This window comes from Callospermophilus lateralis, chromosome 1, assembly GCF_048772815.1.
Source record: "Callospermophilus lateralis isolate mCalLat2 chromosome 1, mCalLat2.hap1, whole genome shotgun sequence".
Taxonomy (NCBI): Eukaryota; Metazoa; Chordata; class Mammalia; order Rodentia; family Sciuridae; genus Callospermophilus; species Callospermophilus lateralis.
The window spans coordinates 182,022,030-182,048,420 of record NC_135305.1 but is presented as its reverse complement, the minus strand read 5'-3'; the positions used below and the strand labels follow the sequence as shown (position 1 = coordinate 182,048,420).

General features: G+C 37.8%; 1 protein-coding gene across 13 annotated transcripts in view; it reads right to left on the bottom strand.

Moving 5' to 3' along the window:
* Positions 1-26,343, bottom strand: part of Oxnad1 (oxidoreductase NAD binding domain containing 1) — a 64,367-nt gene extending 38,024 nt beyond the window's left edge. For 12 of the 13 annotated variants that reach the window (XR_013090095.1, XR_013090110.1, XR_013090097.1 and 9 more), the window contains exons 1-6: positions 26,045-26,343; positions 20,568-20,718; positions 18,977-19,103; positions 18,681-18,744; positions 11,045-11,151; positions 2,530-2,671 (exon numbers count right to left, since the gene is read on the bottom strand). Coding sequence is in view for 6 of the 13 variants with exons in the window: in XM_076842305.1 (XP_076698420.1) it covers positions 2,530-2,671; positions 11,045-11,151; positions 18,681-18,744; positions 18,977-19,095 (432 nt within the window). In the remaining 7 variants the exon portion in view is untranslated. The remainder of the gene's footprint in view (positions 1-2,529; positions 2,672-11,044; positions 11,152-18,680; positions 18,745-18,976; positions 19,104-20,567; positions 20,719-26,044) is intronic. The other variant, XM_076842248.1, reaches the window with a different exon arrangement.
* Between the last annotated feature and the right edge of the window lie 48 nt (positions 26,344-26,391).

The window sequence follows — 26,391 nt, the reverse complement described above, 5'->3', positions numbered from 1 at the left end:
TTGTCGGTCTCATCCCAATGGATATTTTAGAGACTCAGAGCAGCTGATAGGCAGTAATGGGTTGAAAAATCTACAGATAATTCTAAAAAAGGAATGAGGCAGCTAAGGCCATACCAAAGGAGACTCAGAAGATGAAAGGATAAAAATGTGAAGGATATATTTACAGTAGAAATGCCAAGGGAAGCAAGCACCTGGGGACCATCCTGAACAAATACAATGGACATGTAGGATATTAATATCTTTCTACATCTTTATATCCTTTCCAGTGAAGTGTCTATCCAATCCTTTGCCCATTTCAAAAAATTATTGTTCCTTGTTCAAGTCCTTTGTTGGGTATCTGATTTGCAAGTATTTTCTCCCAGTCTATATGTAGGTTATTTTAAAAATTCTGTCAAGTCTTTTGCAAGAAAAGTTTCAATTTTGATTAAGTCCTATATATTATTTTCTTTTATGAATCTTGCTTTCAGTGTCATGTCTTAAGACCTCTGCCTGTCCTCAAGTTCCCAGTATTTTCTGTTTCTTCTAGAACTTTCATAAGATCATGTTTTACATTTAGATCAACAACTAACTTTGAGTTAATTTTAAATTTCAAGTATAAGGTTTAGGTCAAACTTTTTGCTTTGTATATAGATGTAAAATTATTCCAGCACTATTTGTTTAAAAGGTATCCTTTCTCCACTGTTTCTTTAGCACTTTCGTCAAACAAATGGTCTTATTTCTGATCTGTGTCTATCTTTTCACCAGTACCACACTATTTTGATTACTGATGCTTTACTTTTAGTCTTAAATTTGAGTAATGTGATTTCCATTTCTTATGCTCCTTTTCCAAAACTGTTTAAGCTATTCTTTTTACATTCCATATATATTTTAAGATCATTTGTTTATATCTACAAAAACTCCTGTTAAGATTTTGACTAAAATGTGGCTGCTACATAAACACAATTCTCTAAAGCCTTTAAAAAAATATACTGGAGTATGTTCCAGGTTCTGCTGAAAATAAGGTTTACAGTTTTGTTTTCTGTTTTCCGTTGTTGATGCTCAATGATGTCCATGAAAATAAAGGGACAGTACAGATTTTTTGAAGCCATATTTGTATCATAAAAAATGCCCAGAATGGGATGGAGGTTGTTTGTTGGTAAATATAGAAATGAGCACAACATAATAAATCTATGTTATAATAAATTATAAGTCAATTTAAGGAGGAATAACTTATGATCAATCTAATTCATGAATATTTACTCATGTCTTCTTTGATTTCTTTCATGAAATTGAGATAAACTGTGCTCTCTGGAAAACCAACTCTCTCCAAGAGGGTTCTGTATTGGGGGATGGGCCATGACAGTGTCCTAAGCTAACTAGTTTTCACAGCACAGCAGCTTCCTTGAGCCCCTACAAAGGCATATTACTTCCTACAAATATGACTGGTCAATATGATTCTTTGTATGCCCTCTCTCCTAAACAAACCATGTTGCAGCCAGGTGGGACTTCTGCAGTCAAGGAAGTCAACCTTGTTTCCACACTTTTACAGATAAGAGAGATGTCCTACCACCAACACATGTATTTTTGTTGGTAAACTGTGGAATCTGCTACTATTGACCTTTTTCCTCTACTTAGTCTCATGTGGCTCCTACATAAATACAATTCTCTAAAACCTTTAAAAAAATATATACTGGAGTATGTTCCAGGTTCTGCTGAAAATAAGGTTTATAATTTTGTTTTCTATTTTCCGTTGTTGATGCTCAATGATTTCCATGAAAATAAAGGGACAGTACAGATTTTTTGAAATCATATTTGAATCATACATTTCTTTTAGATAAAAGAGATTTTTTTTTTTAAATGCCCAGAATGGGATGGAGGTAGTTGGTAAATATAGAAGGCACACTCTAATCAAGAAGAGGATGGCAATGATGGAAACAAGGGCAAAAACTAAGTAAGTGACCTATTCTGAGTTCAGACTTTGCTATCAGAGTTCTAGTAATGACAGGCAGCTTACATAGGACTTGTGTTGAGCCCTGTGGTAAAGTATGTGTTTAAGAAGTATGCAGTTAAATTTGGATTGCCTCTCAGAACCCTGTGAAGAGCTCTCAAGAGGCTAAAATGGAGAGCACCATGGATTTGTGCTCATCTCTAGGCACCACAGTATTATGTAATACTGTGAAAACTACAGAGGCAGTTTTCCTCCAAATACTGGATAAAATGATAATTTAATTTCCTTTATTTAGGATAATTATAGTAAAACAATCTAATTTACAGATTTACCATTTACACAACAAACGGTCAATTATCAAAAACAAAATATTTTAAATCTACAATAGTATTCCACCAAATATTTTTTGGTAAAAACAAATTATCTCCAAATCCCAGGCTTTCTGAGTCATACTTATCTTTACCTTTTCTAGAAAACTATGTGTGAACATGTACCCTTTATACTCAACACTAGGGTTTTTAGGTAGATCAAGAGAGCTGAACCCAAATTTGTGGAAGCCAGAGATGCCCATATTTCCAATTTTTAAAAAAGCAGTTGCTTACCTTATTGTGAATCCAGAGAGCAGGCGGGTGGTTTGTATATTTCACTGCCAATTCTATCATTCTCTCTTGCTCTAGCAGTCTAGGACTGGAGCATATTGAAAACCCGCCAACTACAGCGACTCCTGGAATAAAGAAATCAATCCTAAAAGAAAAGGCAGATAAATGATTACTGTTGAAGCAATTTTAAAAACAAACAAAATAAATGAAATTGACAAAAGTTTAGTTAAAAAGATAAACTACTAAAATTAACAATAAAAAGAGTGGCTGTTATCAATCTTACAAAAATAAAAAGGAACATAAAGAAACTATATAAACAACTGTATATCAAAGATAGTTAACTTAGATGAAAAGCTCATATTCCTAAATAGACACAACTACCAAATATAAATCAAGAAAAACAGAAAACCCAAACAGATCCATAAGAGGTCAAAGGACTAAATCAGTAATTTTAAAACTTCCACAAAGAAAAGATCGGGTCCAGATGACATTACTGGTGAATTCCAAACATTTAAAGAATACTAACCTTTCACAAACTCTTCCAAAAATAGAATACTTTCCAATACATTCTGTGAAGCTACTAGTATTACCCTGACACTAATCAAAGGTACTGAAATAAAACTACAGACCAATATCCCTTCTGAATAAAACAAAAACAACAAAAAAACCCTTTTTTTTAAAAATCCCATGAATACAAGGTTGGTTTAATATTTGAAAACAATCAATGCAATACTACTTAGTAGAATAAGGTACAAACTCCACATGATTATCTTACTAGATACAGGAAAGGCATGTGATAAAAATGCAACACTCTTTCACAATAAAAACACTCAAGATACCAAGAATAAATGAGAACTTCCTCAAACTTAAAAAGGTCATCTACAAAACACCCATGGCTAACCTTATATTTAATTATGAAAGGCTGAAAATTTCCTCCCTACAGGAACAAAACAAGGATATTTATTTACTCCTACCATTTCTACTCAATACTGCACTAGAGGTTCTAGCCAAAGTAAGCAAGAAAAGAAAATATGAGACATTCAGATTGGAGAGGAGGAATTACAGAGGGCGTCATCTCATACATAGAAAATCCAAAAGAATTCACTAAAAAGATATAATTATTAAACAACTGCAAATTAGGTTGCAGTATTTCAGTATATAAAAAAAAACATTTCCATATACTAGCAGTGAACTATCTAAATGTGAAATATATAAAAAATTCCATTTGTAATAGCATTTAAAAAAACAAAATAATTGTTAATAAATTTAACAAAGACTTGAAAACTATAAAATGTTGAAAAAATTAAAGATTTAAATAAATGGAAAGCTATTCCATGTTCATGGATTAGAAGATTTAATATTGCTAAGATGGCAATACATCTCAAATTTATCTACAGATTCAATGCAATAACCTTACCAAGCCTCCACCTGGTTTCTTTGCTGAAACTGACAATTTAAAAAAATTCAAATGAAAATTCAAGAACCCAGAATCATTAAAACAATCCCGGAAAAGGATAAATTTAAATGACTCAGATCTCATGATTTTAAAAGTTACCACAAAGTTAGAGTAATGAAGACATGGTGGTACTGGTTGGTGTAACCAGTACCAGATATGAAGATCAATAGAAAAGAATTAAGAATCCAGAAATAAACTCTTAAGTTTATGGTTTGGTTGGTTTTTTTGTTTTTGGGGGTACTAGGGACTGAACTCAAGGGCACTCAATCACTGAGCCACATCCCCAGCCCTATTTTGTACTTTGTTTAGAGACAGGGTCTCACTGAGTTGCCTAGTGCCTCACTCTTGCTGAGGCTGGCTTTGAACTTTCGATCCTCCTGCCTTAGCCTCCCAAGCCGCTGGGATTATAGGTATGAGCCATTGCACCTGCCAGTCAATTCATTTTTGACAAAGGTGCCAAGATAAGTCAATGGAAAAAAGAATAGTTTATTCAGCAAATGGTACTGGGACAACTGAATATCTATATGCAAAAAATAAAATGATGTAGGTACACCTGTCTCATACACACATAAAAATGGAGCACAGACTTAAATATAAGAGCCAAAATCAAACTCCTAGAAGAAAATCCAGGAGTAGATTTCACAGCATTAGTTTCCTAGATATGACACCAAACCACAAGGGTAAATCCAAATAGAGAAATCAGACTTCATAAAAGTTAACAACTTTGTGCTACAAATATGATCAAGAAAGTTAAAAGACGACCCACAGAATGTGAAAAAAATTTAATAATACATCTATTAAGGGATCTGTATTCAAATTATATAAGGAACTCCTAACTCAGTAATAAAGAAAACCCAAATTTTAAAATGAGCAAAGGGTTTTTACTAACATTTCTTCAAAAACAATATTAAAAATGCTAGTAAGCACATGAAATGATGTTAAACATCATTAGTCATTAGGAAAATGTAAATCAAATCCACAATGATCTACCACTTCATATAAAATAGGATAGCCATAATCCAAAGGACAGAAAACAGCAAGTTTCAGTGAGAGTTTAGAGAAATCGGAACCCTTATACAATGCTAGTAGGAATGTCAAATGGCATAGCCTTTAGGAAACATTTTGGCAGTGCGTGAAAATGTTAAAAGTTACCATATGGACTGACAATTTCACTCAGGTTTACACTAAAGAGAAAGGGAAATATATGTCCACTTAGAAACTTGTACACCAATGCCACAGCAGCATTATCCACAATAGCCCCCAAATGGAAACAATCTAAGTGTTGATTAACTGATGAATGGATAAACAAAATAAAATATATTCATACAATGAAATGAAGTACTGCTATATGCTACAACATAGTTGAACCGTGAAATCATGTTAAGTGAAAGAAGCCAGGCAAAGGAGTCACAAAAAGATCACATAATCTGCCAGGCACAGTGGCGCATGCCTCCCATGCCAGCAGCCTGGGAGGTTGAGGCAGGAGGATCAAAAGTTCAAAGGCAACCTCAGCAAAAGCAAGGCGCTAAGCAACTCAGTTAAACCCTATCTCTAAATAAAATACAAAATAGGGCTGGAGATGTGGCTCAGTGGTCGTGTGACCCCGAGTTTAATCCCCAGGACACCTCCCACCCCCCCAAAAAAAAAAAAATCACATAATCTAAGATTCCATTTATATCAGTGTCCGGTGAGACAGAAAGTAGATCCATAGTTATCTAAGGGGGCAGGATATGGGGAATGAATGGCAATTGGTACTGGGTTTCTTTGTGAGATAATGAAAATGTACTAAAATTTGATTAGGCTGATAAACAATTGTGAATATACTAAAATCCAGTAAACTGTACTCTTTACATAAAATTTAATGTATAAAATTCACTTATCTCAAAAAATGCTTTTTAAAGAAGTACAAAAAGGAAGGAAGCACAAAAACACTTTTGCTGGTATTTGCCAAACTTAAATAGGCTGACATGGCTTTGTGTCATGGCTTGTTTCTCCTTTTCTTCTAACCACATCTTACAGCCTAGAACTCTTAGGAGTTTTGAGCTTCCAATAATTCTATGCCACAGAAACCCTTTTTGGTGCAGATTATAGGAAATGCAACAAATCTTGTAAAAAGGACAGAAAAATGTATTAGAACCCAGCACCAAGAAAAATTCTCAACCCCATGTCTAGGAAGATTTAACACCCATTCTAGGTATTTCTCTGCCATCAAGAACAGAAAGTATCCCATTTCCAATTGTTTTCTTACACACAACTTATGTGAAAAGCACAAGAGGCTTTCTATCAGTTTGGTCTATGACCTTAAAATATATTTTACTCTAGTCTACAGCCTTAGACATCTGCTCATTTCTGATAGTTTGGGGGCGGGGGGAGAAACAGTTCTATTCTGGCACAGTGGTGCACGTCTGTAATCCCAGTGGCTCAGGAGGCTGAGGCAGAAGGCTCACAAATTCAAAGCCAGCCTCAGCAACTTAGTGAAGCCCTAAGCAACTTGGCGAGACCCTGTCTTTAAAAAATAAAAAAAGCAGGGGATGTGGCTCAATGGTAAAGCACTGCTGGGTTCAATCCCCAGTACCCTCCTCCCACCCCATCACCTAAAAAGGGCTCTAGATTGGAAGTGCTCCAGGAAGAGCCATCTCACCTACTTCTACCTATTTTCACTTGACTTTTCTCTGTGAATACTTTAACTTCCTTTCATTTTGGGCAATATAAAAACTGTAAACATTATAGTTCCCATTTGTTATTGTGTGCTGTATGTTATCCGAGAGGAGGTACATAGTGACTATACTATACCCACATATACGAATAAAAAACAAACAGCTACTTTTGCTGCTTCATCTCCTGAACTACAGCACCCTCTGGTGCTCGATGGTGATAAATTCCTTTTCCTTAGATTACTTTTAGTAATTGAACCCTTTCACCTTTGGAAAGCTACTTTGGGAGAAGAAAACAACTCCTAAATTAAAAGGTACAAAAATTCAAATTATATTAGAAGTCCCATATCAATGTATTTAAGAAAACATGCACATTACATGTTTCATAAAACACCTGTCCATGAAAGAATTAAACTTTAAACACAAACCTTTAAAAAACACCCTTTGTAGGATTAATCAATCTAGGAACATGAGCAGAGGCATCTACTATGTGTAAGCAGAACTGAGAAAAGGGATCCAGGTGTGTAGTAAAGCAACACATTTGTGTCCAACTTTGACAAAGCAGGCAGCTAAGTCCTATCCACAGAGGTGATCCCATTGCTCAGCACACAGGGCATGCCAACCATAGTCAAATGATGATATTTATGAGATCCCAAACTCTAGTCCTCTGCTACAGCACTCAGAGCTCCTCACCCACCTACCTACCACAGACAGCACTGCAATGGGAGGTACAGAAACTAAAGGTATCTTGGTTCCTTCCCTCAACAAATTCATTCTAATGGGAAAGAAATCACAAAAATACAAGTAAGTAGGCTTTGATAAAATATTAAGGTAGGGAGAGATTAGAGAAGGGGTAGTCAATACCACCAGGAGTGAAGGAATTGAGAGAAGAAGCCACTTAAACTGAGTCTTAGAACACGTCAACAGAGGACAGAGGCTAGATAAAGAGCCAGGGAATGCACTTTCTTTGTGTAGTTGTGTGAAATTCAGCACTGCTGCATCCAGTTGTATAGTTTGTATGCTGTCAACAACACAGTGACCCTACTCAAGGGTGGGGTAGTAGGCCCCAAAGTTGCTTTCTAGCAAAGAAATTTATATCAGAACTAAAAGTCTTTTTGTTGCAAAAATGCTTTGGCCTTGCTTCCTCTTGGGCATCCTCCTTTAGACAGCCCAGAATGGACTGATCACTAATAGCACCATCAGTGACGTCACGTGGCAGTGTGCACTCATTCACCCTCTGACTTGGCCTGCAGTTCTGTAGGCAGAACCAACATCTTCCCTGCAGGAGAACTGGCCAAGGAACTAAGAACTGGAATCTGACCCCTGGGTTTCACCAGCACAGATAATCTAGCTGACTGGGTGAAATACTAATTATTATGGTTTGAATATAACATGTCGTTCAAAAAGCTCATGTTTGGCAGTGCGGAAATGTTCAAAGGTGGAATGATTAGGAGAGCTATAACCTCAATGGTGAATTAATTCATCTGATGGATTGATAATCTGAATGGATTATTGTGCTGTAACTATAGGCAGACAGGACATTGCTGGAGGAACTGACATTGGGAGTGTACCCTTTGGGATTATACTTTGTCCCTGGCTCCTAGTGTGAACAGTCACAGTCTCAGTCACTCTCCCTCTTGCTCTATTTGCTTCCTGGCTTTCATAAACTGAGCAGCTTTCCTCAGCCATGCCTTTCCACCACAACGTTCTGCTTCACCTCGAGCCCAGAGCAACAGAGCTGCTGACCATGGATTGAAACCTTTGAAACTGTTGTTCTTATCAGGTATTTTAGTTACAGTGATGATGAGCTGACCAGCATACTAACAAAAAATAATACCAAACTAATGAAATTAACATTAGCCACTGTGCAAAAACACTTAGTATCCCAAACAGGAAAACTATTGCTCCCTATTTAAAGATGTGAAAACCAAAGCCCAGAGAAATATGGAAAAGGCCTACATCAGACCTAGCAGTCTTCAATATGAACTGGGCAGTCTCCAGAACATGAGGCCATGATGCCACCCTCTGGGGATGAATCCCATCCTCAGCAGTGCAGCCATTGAAGAAGGCAGCAAGTGGAAAAGGGCAATCAAGATCTTGCATGATGACTGTTAGTGCCACACTTCAGCTCTGAGAGGGAGTGTCAATCTTTCCACAAATAGGGAGGAGCAATGACAAGGTCAAGAGCAGGACTCACCAAGAAGGTACTTGCTAATAAGCAAGCTGTCAACCTACTGGTAAGTGGAGTCCAAGAGTTATAGCCCTGATCATAGGAAAGATGTTTGTGAGTTGGTTTCTCCTTTTGGCCTCTCTCTGGGTTAACTTGCTAGAACACAGTGCAGGAAAAGCCCCCTTCGACTTCTCTCTGCTATGTGCTGAAGGAATCTACATGGGGATGTGTAGCCAGAGCTCAAATTGGTCATGGACAACATTTATTTATTTACAGTTACTCCTGGAACCTCATTCTGAGAGTTTGGCAGGTGTCAGGGGCTGTCATTCAAAAATTCAGAGACGTGGGTCAATCTCTCATCCCAGAGATAAGCCCAACAGCAATCCTCTCTTCACCTCAAGCAGCTCTCCACTCTGATCATCACTGGCTGGGAGGCAACCTCTCACTAATCCTTGCCTTCTCCAAAATGCCACGTGGAGGTTACTACTAACCTGTTCATCTAAGAAAACCTAGAACACAAACCAATCCTAACAACAGCAAAGAACAGGTGGACAACACCAATCTATGCAAAATGGCCATTGTGTAATTATAAAGTCAAATACCAAAAAGAATTCATAACCCCAGATATATAATAAATCAACAGTAAGGGTGCAGTCTTTTAAAAGGGGAGGGGTTGAAGGCTAGACCCATAGCTGGGAGGAAAAGGGTCACTGCCAATCAACCAGTGATCACCATCCCCTATGTGACTTCTGAAGCAAAAGTCTGAGGCACACACTAAAACCAGTTCTAATGTCAGTGACCAAATCCATTCATTGAAATGGAATACTGACCCTGAATAATTTTCTCTTTGGAATCACAATGGGACCCCATTTCTATATATATGGCTAGGGAATGATGACATTTTTCTTATCAGAGAACTGCAGTCTGCAAGAGCTAATGCACTTGCAGGCACACCATGGTGGAGTATTATAACCAAGGCTCAGGCTTTTTCTACCCAGGAGACTGGAGTCGGAGTCGGAGTCTTGGAATAATTCAGAGTTGAAGGCATGGAGACAATGCTGTGCACAGGACACAAACACTTTCACAGAAAGGAAATATGGAAAAACAGATCATTACAATTAAAGTTTTCACTTTTCAACGTAATAACTGCTAAACCATTTTTGAAGGGTAAATATGTTGCCCACCCCCAAAACTGCCAAAATGGATTTAATATGTATCAACGAACATGTGCAAAGATTGCAGTAAATTGCTTCACAAGCGCAAATTATTGCAATCAGCATCTTGTTTTCTAGTTCTAAATTCAAAGGCAAACTATTAACACAAGACTGCTAACTCTTGCTATTATCACACTTGCTATTATCACACATCCTCCTCCTAACAAAACCACATCTCCAGATGGACTGCCAAAATTAGTCAAGTGACTCCTAAGAAATACTATGGAGATTGACATACCAGAAAACTCATTTAGAAATGAATGCTTTATTTAAATAAAGGACACACACACACCCAAACACACCTTTCCTAGGGAAATACAAGTTGCTTTATTTACAATTCAACTTGAATTGCAGCTCAGTGAGGCCATTCCAAGGAACAGTGGGACAGCTGGCCTGCTAGCTTGTCAGCATACTGATTAGTCCTCAGAGTGAAATGGAACAGACTTAAGATTTGTGTGTGAGCTGGGCCTGACTGGGGAATCCTGTGAGTAAATTAAGCAAAATATTTAAACTTAACCCAGGCAAGGTATGAGTAACACAGGAATTCAGTCCAGAGGATGGTTAGTTCTATGACATAACTGGTTATTCTTTTCAGACTGCTTGGTCAACTCTGTATGAGACATTAAAAAAAGACTTTTAGAAATGTACAAATCCCCAGCAACACAAAACTCAAGCAGATTAGATGACTGCAATGTATTCTATTAGGATGCATTCCTGAGAACATAATACTCAGAGCTGTCAATTCCATGGACTAGAACTAGCTTCTTTGTTTGAAACTGGAAAACTCAAAGCGGTTTCCATTATATGATTGAGAGACAGGGCCACAGGGTCAAAACTGAAGTGGGCTCAAGCTAAGAAAAGAATCAGATTCTCCATACCAGAAAAGGCACACCATGAACAGAAATAGCCTAGAATTCCTCTGTGGGAATGGGAACAGCTAGCCACAGAAGTTGAAAAGATAATCCCTTCAATCTGATGACACCTTCTTAAATATACACCCTTGAAAAAAAGAAAAGCCACTTACCACTGGCCAGCTTTAAAGGAAAAGTCTTTATCTGCAACAAGCAAGCGGAGGCTCTTCACTGAAGGCGACTCACTGGCAGCTCCACACACCTTAGCTGCTGCCACCACCTAGGGCCAGAGATAAATTGTGGCTTAGATTAGCGTGTACGCAGCCTAATGGGCAACCAGGGGCTTTCTGAGAACTAAGATTTTTTTTGAAATCTACAAAGATACTGCTTTCGAAAATCATTCAACCAGGTAAAGTATACTTTGCTTTGGGTTTGTCTGCCATCAAGTGAATAAATCTTAAATAACTTCTTTTTGAAAGACATACTATAATATTAATCTTATTCTACCTACCAAAAAAAAAATCATCTTTTAGTGTGGTTGTTTAACCAGCATTTGTCTAATGAGTATATGTCACATGCCATGCACGAAGAGCACTGGGGATCAGAACCCATAAGCAACCCTGCCTAACCTCTAAATGCTCCATTACAACTGCACAAAATGAGGCCCACTGTTGCTCTGCAATGTGTAGAGTCCAAGATGAACTAATTTCAGAAATTAAAGGCAAGCACTAAACACTCTCCCCTTTTCTAAGCAATTTTACAGAGTAACTGTGTGTTAAACCTTAATAGAAAAACTGGGTCTATACCCATGTTTTTTTGTTTAGTTCTTCTAATTTATATATTATATTTTACAAAATATACACAATTCGAGACCTTAAAGACAACAAGTGCAACAGAAAGAACCCTTCCCTGCAATTAGCTCGAGTTCTGGTTTCTAGAATCTAGTTAAAACTGATCAGTTCAAGAACTATGCAACCCTCAACTTCAAAATATCTCTATTTGCTCATTCTTCATTCCATTTTGTGTTTCTTTTTTCTCTTCCTCCTCTAAACATGCAATATCTTCAAAAGAGAAAGGAAGACAATAAGACTCTTTCTTCAACCTCCTACTTGGGTTCAACTCCACTTGTGGCAGCAAATCAAAACAGCAGCAGTTGACCAAATGCAATCTCCTCCTTAGAAGGCAACCTTCACAGTTCCATCAAAGGTTGCTCTGGAAAACCATCAAGGTCAATGAACCTCCCACCCTAATTCTAGTTCATTTTGGCCCTTTTCTACAATAGGTCTACCAGGTCTATCAAACCATCAGTGGGAAGTCATTTTAAAAAATCCACTTGACAATTCTCATGTTGGATGGTCATCTCTCTTGCCACCTCTAAATATCTCCTAAAATATCTTCTTTCTTTCTCCTGAAAAATTCCTTGCCTCTCTTTTTCTGTATCATTGATGATCCTTTTTTCCTTGTCACTTGGAGACCAAGTCATGGTGATTTGATTTTCCATGACTGCCCCTCTACTAGCACTCCTAAACCTAGTCCCACCTACCCCTCTGAAATACTGCTCTATCAGCAAACATCAGTCCTTTCCATCACATTCAATTTCCCTCTCTCTAGTACCTTCTTGTTTCATCAGACATGATATCAAATGCCACTGGCTTGTCCTAAGCATTCAGCAACAAAAGCAGCAGCAGAATATGACTCTTAACAGAAGGAACTCTGTAGTTACACTGCTTGGTATTTAATCCTGGTGCCACCACTTAGTAGCTGTGCGACTCTGAGCAGCTTATAGTAACACCTATGCCTCACAGTGTTACTGTGAGGACTAAATGAGATAATACATGCAAAAGCCCTGATAATAAGTACTTAATGCAGGTGGGCAGTGTTAAGTATTCTAATGATAATGTGTGAATATTTGCTTTTGTTATATATTATGCTTTATTAATATATGTGCCACTGCACATTCCAAGGGGACCACTCTCTTGGATGACAACTGTGCAGTGTGGTGGGCTTGTACCACACTTACATCCTATCAATTATTTTGCAAGTGCAAACTTATACGCCATACTGTCTTTAAGGTATTTTAGAAATCTTGTCTTCCATTCCTTCCTCTACTGAGACGATTAGTTCTTCACCCTACAGAAACTTCCCTTTTCTTTGATGTTTCTTAACCACAGGTAATCAGGCTTCTGTTTTCTTGCAACTTCCTCCCAGGTTAGTCAAGGTTTTCCTGCAAAAGCATAATGTTCAGTCTCAGTTCCAACCCTCCCTGATCTCTCTGAATCTAGTACTTTCCATCCTGAAACATGTTCCTTGCCTGGGCTAGATGACAGTGAACTCTTTAGGTCACTCCTGCCTCTCTGACCTGGTCCCCCTCCATTTTAATTTCTACTCCACACTGTCATGATTGAAATACAAAATGCCTTGCACAATTCATGATCTTAAGACATGTCTCCCTCTTACAACTGTATTTTGTTTAATACAAATATATATATATATATATATATATATATATATATATATATTTTTTTTTTTTTTTTTTTTTTTTTACACACACAAAAGTATTTCTAAAACTGAGGATTAAAAACATTAATGAAATCTTTTCAAAGGCCACATATTCTTTCTGAAGTTAGTTCATACAATTAGGATCTGTAATTGTGGCTCTTGTTATACACCACCCTTTTGCTTCTATTGAATAAGTAAAATATAATGGAGAAACTGTTTTAACATTGGTATTTGCTTATACTTAATGGATGGAAGGATTTCACAACTAAAACCTCAACTAGCCATGTCCTAAGTTAAAACACATGGCAGGAAATGAAGTTTTCCATAAAATAACATTTAGACTCTTCTACTGTTCAATAAAATAACAACACATTTGCCAACTTTCACTGTTACACATTTTTAATGCTCTGACCAAGTCAGCATCTAAAAGGAAATTCCATCACATTTATTTTTTAAAAAGTTGGTTTTATGGAGGATATTTTGATGTTACTGCTCATGCAAAAGTCTCTGTACAGGAAACAGGTCTTTGGAAACCTATGCCTTCCCCTGTTCACTCCTGTTTAGCTGTTTTCTAGCTTAAATATTTAGAAACTTAAAACAAAGTTGGAGTTCAGAAAATTTCAGAATTGAGGGAAACTAATTATTGAGAACAGACATTATTTAAATGGTGGCAGAATACCAATCTGATTCGTAGGACCCTGATTAAAAGGCAATTTTACTCAAGTGACTTACTCACAAAGACCACAAAATTCTCCATCATGTTGTAGTTCTTAAGTGCTTATGTTAGTCAACATTGTGCCCTAGCATGAAGGGTAAACAGTCTTACTTCTCTCCAGAGGCTAACCTATCCACCTGGCCTCGCCTCATCTCTGCCTTCCTGAACCTTCACTCCAGCAACCAGCCACTCTTCTGCATCGCCCTCTTGGCTCTCCCCTAGACTACAAGTAAGCTCTAGCATCTCCCATCTCAGACATCAACAGCAGCAGGAAACACGTAGAGATGAAAGCTACTATGTGCCAGGCACTTCACATATTCAATTTTCACAACAACTCTGGAAGGAAGCTCTTATTATCCCCACTTTACAGAGGCACAAACTGAGGTCCTAGAGCCAGTGAGCAGCAAAGATCTGAATCTGGGAACTTGTTTAGCTGCTTCTCAAAACCTAACAAAGAAAAACAAGTCTTTCACCTAGCTATCACCCCATTTCTCTGCTCCCATTCATCAAAACCCTTCAAGAGTTATATATGTTTCTGTCTCCACCTTCTTACCTCCCATTCTCTCTCCAATGCAAACCAGCCATGCTCTCACTCTCAACAGCGTACTAAGGCCAGTCATTCTGACCACTCACTCCCCATTCTGGCAAATCAGGTGATGACCTTCCAGCAGAACTTAGCAGAGCTGAGCACTCCTTTCTTAAAACACTGTCCTGGCTTCAACAACACTGCTGATTTCCCTCCTGCCTGGCTTCCCCCTCCTCCATCACCTTTGCTGGTCCTTGCTATTTTCTGTGGCCTCAAATTACTGATATAGCCAATGCTGAGTCCCAGGCCCTCTTCCTCTCTTTATGGCTTAGACCATTTCCAGCAGTGAACTCCAAATTCATATATACAACTGCCTATTTGAGTTTCCATTTCAAAACTAACATTCAATACATAACCATTTTTTCCTCCCAAATGTTCTCCCTTGTTATGAAAAATTTTAAACATATATAGAAGCAGTAAAAATAGTATAATGCACCTCTGCTGAGAGCCATTGCTGAGTTTGCCAGAAGTGGTTGAGAGGTGACGCCAGCAAGCCATTGAGATGATAATGGTTATGTTAAGCTGCCACAGTCTGGCTTCAGCAAAATAAGGGGGGGGGGGGCGCGATGGACAGGGACACGAGCAACTTGTGTACATTGATACAGCAGGAGTGGAAGCCCTTTATTGTAAGACAACAGAGGTATTTATACATTCCACACTGCTTATCTTAATTAGCATAAACTAGATACATCAGTCAACCAATAAGGAATCTCCACACTTAATGGCTCACTGGAGTTACTTCACAAACCACTCCCTCTGGCATTTTGCCAGGCGCCATCCAGACTTGTTTATAGACACTAACATTTCTCTGGCAAAATGCCAGGTGCCATCCTGACTTGTTTACAGACTCTAACATTAAGCTGTGTATTCAATTGTATATTAGACCCCTGCTATCCACCTAAGCCTGCTACTTTGGAGTTCTCACACTGGGAACCACAGGATCCTCAAAAGCCTCCACCCCAGGAACATGGCCCTTTGGCTTTACTGACTATCCATTGTACCTCAGTAACTCTCCCTTTTCTTACGCCCAGTAACATGCTGATCAATAAAACTCTGCCCCCTTTTTTGTTGTAAGAAGAGTTGATTTGATTAACAAAGATCTGAGTTCAAGAGCTGGGTTCTCCAATTCCTTGAAGAAGTTCTTTAAACTCAGGCTAACAATACAGTTTAAGATGGGACAGTTCTGAAAGTAAAAGGCAGTACTACTAATAATTACTCTAGGAATAAAAGGCATAAACCAATACTATCTCAGACAAATTAGAAAACCAGATAATCCCATCTAAATAGCTGAATCTTAATTCCCTCACCTGTGAAACAGGAATAAAGATCCCTACACCTGTCAGGGTGGTTGTGACAAGCCAAGTATCAACCTACTATATAATTAAATGCTTTGAAAATCAAAAAGCAACAATACACTAAGGCTTTGTAGAATATGAAAAGGGCTTCTAAAAGCAAACTGACGGTTACAATAAAATTGTTTTTTCCAAAATCAGTTAGGTGCATAAAGTCATTTCTTCAGACCAAAGCACCACTAAAATATGAGCAGAGGGATCTGTATCATTTTCAATGCCTGGCCCCTAGCTCAGTATCTGGCATATTTCCAAACAAATGCATAAGAACTTTAAAAATTGTTTTCATTGCTAAACTCTCCCAAATTGATAATAGAATACACCTTACTCAGTGGCCAATACTCTGCAGCCGCCAAATATAGCGACTCCTCTAGTAAAATGTTAGCCTTACCTGAACAATTCTTACAATATTTACAATATTTCTACTCTTATAATTATCTTCTTTACATTTCTAACGTTACCCAGACTGCTTATTCTTTGGTCTGTAAGGGGGGGAAAAAAATGTGAACTTCAATACAATCAAATGTCCTTCAATTCAGAGTCCAGCTTTCTATATCGGCATGACTTCAGACTGGTTACATTTAGAGTCCCAAGTAAGAAGCACTAATATCATAAATTGTAATTCCCCAAATTTTCCATAGGGAACACAATGTCCAATGCTGAAAGAATATTTCTTAGCAAATGACTGCTCCAATCTTTAGTCACTCCCAGAGTGAAAACAGGATCCTCTGGCCTAGAAATTCTATGCTGGAGCTTTCCTTTGGCCCTGGGAGAAGCTGTAAGACATCTCCTGAGCAAGGTTTCCTCTTCTGTAAAATGTGGATGGCTTCCTATCCTTAGGCTACCTCGTGGGCTGGAGGTAAAGAGCATACGGACCTGTGGGCATTTTGTGAAGTACTACTGCATTAAAGACAAGCTCTGTTACGACCCAAGGTCTGTTCATGTCAAGAAGTCCAAAACCATGCCCAGCTCTCTGGCTAGGAATGTCTTGAGGAGATGGACCTAGCTTTTCCCCAATTCCTCTCATCTCCTCCCAATTCTCAGTCTAGTTAGAAGAATGGAAATTAGAAACAAAAGAGAGGAACTGCCATTGGAAAAATCCTTCCTCCAAAGTAGTTACTTGATTAGAATTTTAATCCTATAATTTTCTGATATCTGAGCACCAAAATTTTCAACTTTTCAATCAAACTATTAGAATTTTACATGAATTTTCTTTGTCCTAAACTTCCAAAATCACCCCTACCCCAAAGTCCTAATAATTTTGTCCTATAAAATTCTAAAATGACTATTCTATTTCAGGGACTGGCAACCATTACATATAGGACAACTTTGTTTGGGAAATCATGTTTTATTAGAACTGTCACACCAAATTGTGTACATATCACGGATGTTTTCACATTATAAAGATAGTGTGGCAGTTGTTGTACTTGCGATTTTATGTTATCCAATAGAGTATAGTCAAACTTTGTCAACTTGTTCTTAATTGAGAATTAGTGCTAGTAGTTGTAAATGAAACAATACAGACCATAAAGCCTAAAATATTTGCCATCTGATCCTTAAAAAGTTTGGCAACACTTCTCTAATTTATCTACCTCAAAACTGACAGGTAAGAGCACAGTCCAAGCCTCTCAACCAGCTTTCTTCACACTGACAGACTTTTCACTCCTTAAAAATAAATCTTAACAAACTTCACATTTATGGAATCAGCATTTTTGTGTGGACAAAGTATTTTCAGATTGATCATCAATGGGAAAAGTATCTTCCCACATGCTCATGAACCCACTCTTTTGAGCTAATTTTACAAACACACACACACACACACACAAAAAAAAAACACCATGAAGCTGAATGAACAAACATTATCCTCAGTCCATCACAAAGCAATTTTCTGAAAGCAGAATTAAATTAAATTAAATTAAAGTAGGGCCTAAACATTACAGAGTCTCCTTCTACTAACACTAAAACTACTAAGCCAATACAATTTATGATCACGTTTGTAGAAGTGTAAAAAAAGCTTTTTATTTTTAATAGTTTAAACAGACTCCTAATACTAAGCTAAACGTATCTGAATATGTGAAAAACACTCAAAAAAGCAAAATCAAATATCCAATTTATGTTTTTAAATGAAAATAGTTACTCACTGAGGTAAAGGGTGAGGATCCTTTAGCTCCCAGCCCTTGACACCCCTTCAGGTGGCAGATTAACTCTCTACAGTCTGAATATGGTGGAAAAACTGTACACCTTCCTTTCTCAGATGTGAGTGTTTTCTCCCTTGATGAAATAGGAAGTGTGGTTCTAAAGTATGGATGAACAAGGATTTGGAGACACGGTGTCCAAAAAAAAAAAAGAAAAAAGAAATGATAAGGTATTCATAAAATATAGACTCTCTAAGTAGTTCTATCTCTAAAGTAACTCTAAACATCAAACCTGTGAGGATATTTCCCTTAATGCTGCCATACTCCAGCCTTCAAAAATTAACCCATTCGTTTCAAGCTTAAAGGAAAAATTGAAGACTTTTGTCATCTTTTCAAATTAGTTATCACATATCCTTAGAAATTTTCAGAAAAGAAAAATAACAAACTTGCCTTCCCCATAAACCTGTCATAACCATGCACAAACTGTCCAACCAGAAAAACCTGTCATGCCCAAAAGATACAGACCTCCCGGCGAACGACACTTGCAGTTCTCTCCAAGTGATCAGTTTTCCTTTTGGATTTCATTATGCTTTAATAAAAAGTAAAATTAGGTTATTAAGTATTATCCTCATAAAAATAAAATTATTTTCCCCTGTAATATCACAGTTATCCAAAATACAACATAATTATGGATCCTATAAAATGGTCAGAAGTTTAATGATCTATTAATGATAGGCATATTTAAGCCAAGATGCTGCCTCTTTCTGGAGTCTGATATGCTTCACGCAACCTTCAGCAGCTCTAAAGACTTAATGACTCACCTCGTGAAAGTAAGGGGGCGAGAAGTGCTGGATGTCAACTTCGAAGCAGCAGCCCGAGTGCAGACTGCTCCCACATAGCCTCGCAACAACCCAGAAATCAAGAAAGCAGCACAGGCCATGGTACTTCCTGGGCAAACAAAAGAATGAAGTTTAAAATTATTTTAGGAAAAATTGGGGAAACATCAGACTATTTAAAGAAACAGTGAAAAAGAGTTTCAATCTGTTGGTACAGTTATGAGTTGTTCAGTTAGCAAAGGGCCTGACTTTACCTGACAATTTTTGCAATCATTCAGAACCGATTCAGTGTAACTGTACAGCACGTTTAAGTATGTAATTCTTGATGCTAACAAAACAGTCATGCATTACTTAATAATGGGGATACATTCTGAGAACTGCTTCATCAGATGATATTGTCATTATACAAACATCATATAGAACTTACACAAACCTACATAGCATAGGTTACTCAACATGGCCTCTTAATGCAATCAAGAAATGCAATAACCATGAGATAAAAGGCTGCTGCCAACGTAACACGGCATATTGCTTTATAGTAAACTTTACAAGTAGCAATACAAGAGCTGGGGTTGTGGCTCAGCAGTACAACACTTGCCTAGCATGTATGAGGCACTGGGTTCAATTCTCAGGACTGCATATAATAAAATAAACATCAACTGACAAGCAGCAGTACGTAAGTATACATGCTATACTTTTATATAAGCGACAGCACAGTAGGTTTGTTTACACTAGCATCATCACAAGCATGAGTAACATGCTGTTCTGAGACGTTACAAAGGCTTCAATGCCATAAGGCAAAAGGAAATTTTCAGCATTATAATCTTACAGAATGGAAGATATGGTCATATATATATAGTCCTCTGAAGACAAAATCATGCAGCATGTGGCCGATTTGGGAGATCAAAAGAGAACATGTATGCAGACACAAGCTGCAAAATTTGTTTACTCTATTAGTAGCCTTTTTGGATATTTTCTAGTTTGGGATATTCTGAAAAGTACTCTTATATGTTTTGGTTTTTAAATATTTGGGAACCTCAGTAAATTTGTCTTCCTCTTGTACTAATTTCTGGCAAGAAATATTAAAGAATTGGATGGTGCTCATCAGGTCAAATACAGTTGTCAGTCTACTCTCTGGGCTGGAGCTCACTCAGTGGTACAGCACTTGCCTTGCAATGTGTGAGGCACTGGGTTCAGTCCTCAGTACCACATAAAAATAAAAATATTATGTCCATTTTCCAACTAAAAAAATTTTTTTAAAATCTACTCTGCTTCTTTAATAGCATAAGATTAAACCAGGTGGTGATACAAGTCAGACGTATTTAATCAGCTGTAACCAAATCAGATTTTAAAAAGCCCAATGCTTCGTAACTAGTCTTTAGATAAAAACTCTTCTTGCCATTGTAGGATGCAGCTTGATTGCAAATAAACATGCCATGGGCTACTTTTTTCTAGTAAATGGAAAAAAAGCATAAGGCCTTTTTCACCTCATGCAAGATTACTAAATGTAGTTTCTCTCCTTTAAATGTGCTAAACCAAAAATGACTTTTCATCACCAAAAGAAGGTGAAACTTACTTTAGAAGTCCATGAGATTTTAGGAGTCATTCAGGGTATGGCTGGTTCACTGACTAACACAGTCTGCTCCTGGTATTACACTGACATCTCTGGATGTACACTGGCTGGAACATGGAAAGTTTTTCCTTATACTGACATTCTCACCAAGTTCCTGTGATAACAGGGACAACACGTAAAAACAATGTTTTGGGAAACTGAGAAAAAGAAGGCCTAGTAATTATCAGTTGTGAAAGGAAAGGCTCATTGTAATCAGAGGCATGACCTCACAGCAAGGCCATTCTCAATTCTTCCCCCTCATGGTTCCACTTCTTTTTTTTATCTTATTGCTTCTCTTGTTCATCCTCCTGCTTAGATACCCACCTCCTTAACTTAGGATACCCACCCCATGAAATACCTTTCTATACTGTTTTCATCCTGCCATCTGTTGGCCACCTGCCCTGTCTGGCCACTGGTGGTTCCTCTTATGGTTCTGCTCAGTTTGAGATCCTACCATGATGAAAAAAGTACAACCACAGTCACAGGCTAAAATGATAGATGTCACTTGAGATCAGGTTCCCCAATTAAATTTAACTGCTATACAGTTAAATATAAAATATTGTTCTGCTGTTTTAGACAGCTACTGCTAAAATAAATTGTCTTTACGATAGCATACATCTTAGTGACTATGCTGTTTGAATAGACTACTTCTCAACTGGAAGCAAATTTTAATTTTTAAAGGCTGTTCTCTTAAAATTCTAAAATTCTGTAATAATCATGACCAAGAATGCCACCTACTGGTAAAGAAAGAGCATTTTTAAAAAATATTCAAAGTGCCTTTCTAAGTTTTTAATGCCAGTCCTTAGAATAAGGTATTTTAAAAAAATTACCCACTTTTACCTGTCCAAGGATTTTACTCACATATCCAATATTTAATGGGTTTAATCAAAGGAGATCAACATATATTAAGTAATTTCCAAAACTATATAATGAATATTCCATAGATGTGTATATCCTCACAAACTCTACCAAAAATTTGTAACTATTTCTAAAACAGAAAAAATATCATAAATGATAAAACTGATATCCATAACGAAGTACTAAAATAAATTACTGGAAGGAACAGATTAAATTTAAGATTTGAGACAAATTACAGTGATTTCAGTTCAACAAATACACTCAGTTCATTCAACAATTCCAGGGATGCCAGGTACTATTTGTCATGTCATGGAGTAGGTAGGTGGGGGAATATCAGGGTAGGTCTCTCTGAAGCGATCACACTTGAGCTGAAACCAGAACAATTAAGAGGCAACCAAGCAGATGTTAAGGGCAGAGCATTCTGCCACAGGGATAAGCAAGAACAAAGGCAAAAACAAGGGAAAAGTCTAGCATGTTAAAGGAACCAAGGTCAGTGACACCAGAGAGCAGTAAGGTTAACATTTTAGGCTAAAATTTAATAATCTACATGAGAATGAAAGGAAATTGAGCAAGTAATTGAGACCCAAATCACAGTAGGCCATGGCAAATGGACTTTACCCCAAGTCACTAGGAAGCAACTGAAAAGTCTGAATAAATCAGGAGGACATAATCTATTTTTAAATGATTACCCAGGTTGCTGTGTAAAGAATGGATTATCCAAGGGCAAAAGTGGAAAGCAGAAAATATAGTTAGGAGGTTCCAGTCTAAAAGTACGGTAGGAACTAGGTGTAGGCGTGGTGGCGCACTCTGTAATCCCAGGCACTCAGGAGGCTACGGCAGGAGGATCACAAGTTCAAAATTTGTGACTATTTCTAAAACAGAAAAATTATAATTTTTTTTATTTTAAAACTGATATACCTACTCCATCTCCAAGGAGATGACATGACAAATAGTGCCTGGCATCCCTGGAATTGTTGAATGAACTGAGTGTATTTGTTGAACTGAAATCACTATAATTTGTCTCAAATCTTAAATTTAATCTGTTCCTTCCAGATTAAATTAAATAGTTGCCCAGCATGGGCAAGTTAGAGAGACCTTGTTTCAAAATCAAAAATAAAAAGGGCTGAAGATGTAGCTTAGTCGTAGGGTGCCCTTGGGTTCAATCTCCAATGCCGGGCAGGGGGAGGGGGTATTATGAAAGGATAAGAGCTATAGAGATGACAGAAATAGATTCACATGAAATTATTTTGAAATTAGCGCCCCACTACTTGCTGATAAACTGGATGAGATATGACAGCAGCAAATGTGCCTCAAAGACCACAAATCCCCTGAAATGAAGTAAATTTGAAGACCAATCTGGCACCTGTCAATTCAGAAACCTAGATGTCACAGAGGGAGTAATGGGACTCCAGGGGTTGGTAAGGAAAACTCAGTGGTATACAAGTGAGGAGTGTGCCTGACTTTGAATCAGTGGAACTAGGCTCAAGTTTGACTCTTTCTTGCCCTTTTCCAATTTGGGGCAAAGCATCTTTTACCATTTTAACAACACTCACATTGATTCACTGGATTGATGAAATGAATAAATAAAATAACACCTGTGAAGTACCCGGTAAGCAAGAGTGTTAATACAAAATCCTTAAAAACTTAAAAAACCCCTTCTCCTTGCCAAATGACCTACAGAAGTAGTGAATTGATAGTGCCAATAAACAACTCCCCCTGGCCTGATACATAACAGCAGTCATCAAATACAGTTTGTTACACAGTTATGACCCAGTTCTAAATCTGATATTATATTAAGAATTTTGATCACTATTACTTTCCATATAAACAATGTTCACATTTATGGTAAAAGATAAACTTGTGATCTCAAATGACCATAGCAACAAGCAAATCTGCTTCTGTCACTCTCAGGGATCAAAAATGTGTATTACAAAATGTGTCTATTCTTTTTTAGCAATAAATATAAAAATCAATAGTCACTGTAATGTTTTCTTTAACTATACTGGGTAAAAAAAAACAAAACAAAAAATGAACATACATAATGTGCTTCACTATGGTTTCTCTTTGTTCACAGTCAAGCTCAAACTGGTCAGAACCATAAGAGAAACCACCTGTGGCCAAAGGGGATGAACAACAGGCAAGATAAAAGCAGTAATGGAAAGCCTAGAATAATCCCCCCCATCTCCAACACTAGGTCTCAGAGGAATCAGCATAACCAAATCAATGTTTGTTTCAACTAGCCTGCTTGAAACACCATCACATCATAAATGGCATTGCAGTTAATTAAGAGCCTAAATTCTAGGATCAGAAAGATGTGAGTAGTCACCATGGCTCACTGCAACTCACTAATTTGCCTTAACCATCAGGTTTCCCAATATTAATGATACCTATACCTCAATGGTTGTTTTAACAACATAATGCCTACAAAAGATTTGTACAGTGCCTGGCACATGTCAATGACCAATAAGTGGTGTGTTGCTTTTTCCATTTTAGATAATTCTTTAAGTTATAAAATTACAAAGAGAAACTACCTGACATCCCCTGTAACTTTTAGGATTTTAACCTAAGATTTTAAGATGCTCCAGCAAACTGGTGTGTTTTAGGTGGGTTTTTTTCCTTTTTTTTTTTTTTTTTTTTTGGTAGTGGGGATTAAACCCAAGGGTGCTTAACTACTGAGCCACATCAGCCCCTTTTTTATATTTTATTTAGAGACAGGATCTCTCACTAAGTTGCTTAGGGCCTTGCCAAGGCTGGCTTTGAACTCTCGATCCTCCTGCCTCAGCTTCCCAAGCAGCTGGGATTACAGGCATATGCCACCTTGCCTGGCAGCAAACTGTTTTGAATAAGTCCAAACTGCTTTCCAAAAGGCCTACAAGGACTGTAATTCTAGCTCAGTGAAACAGCATGTGCTTAACTTGCACACGGCCCCAGGTTCAATTTCTAGCACCAAAGAAAAAAAAATATTTTATTTATATATATATATATATATATATATATATATATATATATATTTATATATATATATTTATATATATATACACACACACACACACACACACACACACACACACACATATATATATATAAATGAACCTTCCAATTTATGCTTCCTATAAACCAAAACATGACTTGCATTCATTTCTGTATATTCAAAAGTGGTTCATATAAGAATTAAAGAAAGTTCTGTAATCAATGGAACACTTCCACCTATCTCCAAAAGACTATCTGGGAAGTATTTGTGTCTAAGTGATACCAAGAGCAACCACATAGCTGTGTGAGCTTTAATGGGATTTCTCCAGACACACCTGAATCTCCAGTTAACCCTCAATAAGTTTTAAATGTTACCTAATTGCTGGGTAGACCTCCAATTTAGCAAAAATTCTTTGTGGAACCTCTGAAATGACAGTCTACCAACTCCATTAGTGTACTTCTGGAATTTTCTCCCAAAGACTTCTCTGCCTTCATGTTTTCAAGCTTTAAAAGAGCTTGAAGACACACAACTGCAATCCCAGCTACTCAGGAGACTGAAGCAGGAGGATCTAAAATTCAAAACCAGTGTGGGCAACTTCCACAGACCATACCTCAAAATAAAATTAAGGGCTGGGGATAAAACTCAGCATGAGAGGGCTTGCCTATCAGGTATGAGGCCCTGGGTTCTATCTTTAGTACCACAAACAAAAAGTAAAACACAAGGGCTAAAATCCAAGCAGAGCTTATCCAGTGTGCACAAAATTGATAACTTCATGGAAACACTTGAGTGTAAGTACATAAGCATAAGGATGTATTAAGTATGTGTTATGAAAATGTGAAGTTTTATTTGATTGCCAAACCAAGTGAGACTCGATTTCCAAGTAAAAGAAGAATGCTAGTAAAAAGGATCTTGGAATCATCTCTAGCCCAATGTTTTCTTGAAGAGAAATAGGCCTGAAGAATGTAAATCTCCAACCAGAGCTCATTTGCAATCGAGTTAGATTCTAAGTCAAGATCTTCTGGTTTTCAACAGTGCTTTTTCAACACTGCATTCCTTTTCTACTGATATGTGAATAACTGTCTAGTAATGGAGTAGTACCCCATTGTGAGGGGGTTGTACCAAAACAAGTACTAGCACTATTTTCAAAGACAAACCACTTTTTATTGGCATTCAGCTTCAGGATATACACAGGCCCCCTACTGATAATCTTATGCACCCACACCATTCCTTTTACAAAGAAACTAGGGTTCGCATTAGTAGTCTGTTCCTGGGCTTTGGAGATGGCCAGGCTCTTCATTATTTCCCAGGTAAGTGAGGTTAGTCAAGACGCCCCTCGGTACCTCAGTTTAAAGATTAATAAAATGGAATTTTAAACCCCCAGGGTTAATGGGAGGATTATACTTTGCTCAATACCTGGCACATAACAACTACCAATAATAAGAATAATAACAATAATGTTACTGTTACTACGTATCGTAGTAGTTAATGATGTTATGTGCCTGGCAAATATATAACTAGAATTCAGTCCCTGCCTTCCAGATCTTGGTCTTCTCAGCAACACAAAACGGGATATTTGAAGATGTCTGGGGTGAAGGAAGAGGCGGGTATGTACCTGCGCCAGGAGATATAAGTTGGGCTTCGCCCTGGGCTCAAGGTCACTAGCTGAAGCGAAATTCCACGAGAGCTGATTGTCTGTCACCCGTGAGGGGTAGAGAGCACGCTGAGCTGCTCCTACCGCCGTCTGGAACCAAAGCGACGCCCTCCTCTTCCTGAGGGCCAGGTGGGTGAAAGCTGCAGCCCTCAGCAGGCCTTTTGAGACCTTCCTGAAGTCAGCAACGTGCTGCACGCTACAGCCGCCCCAGACACCTACTTTATAGCCCAGCTCCAAATTCCACGCCTCCGCCGTGGAGCCTCCGAGGTCCACGGGGTGACGTAATGGCAGCACGAGCGAGCCTTGCA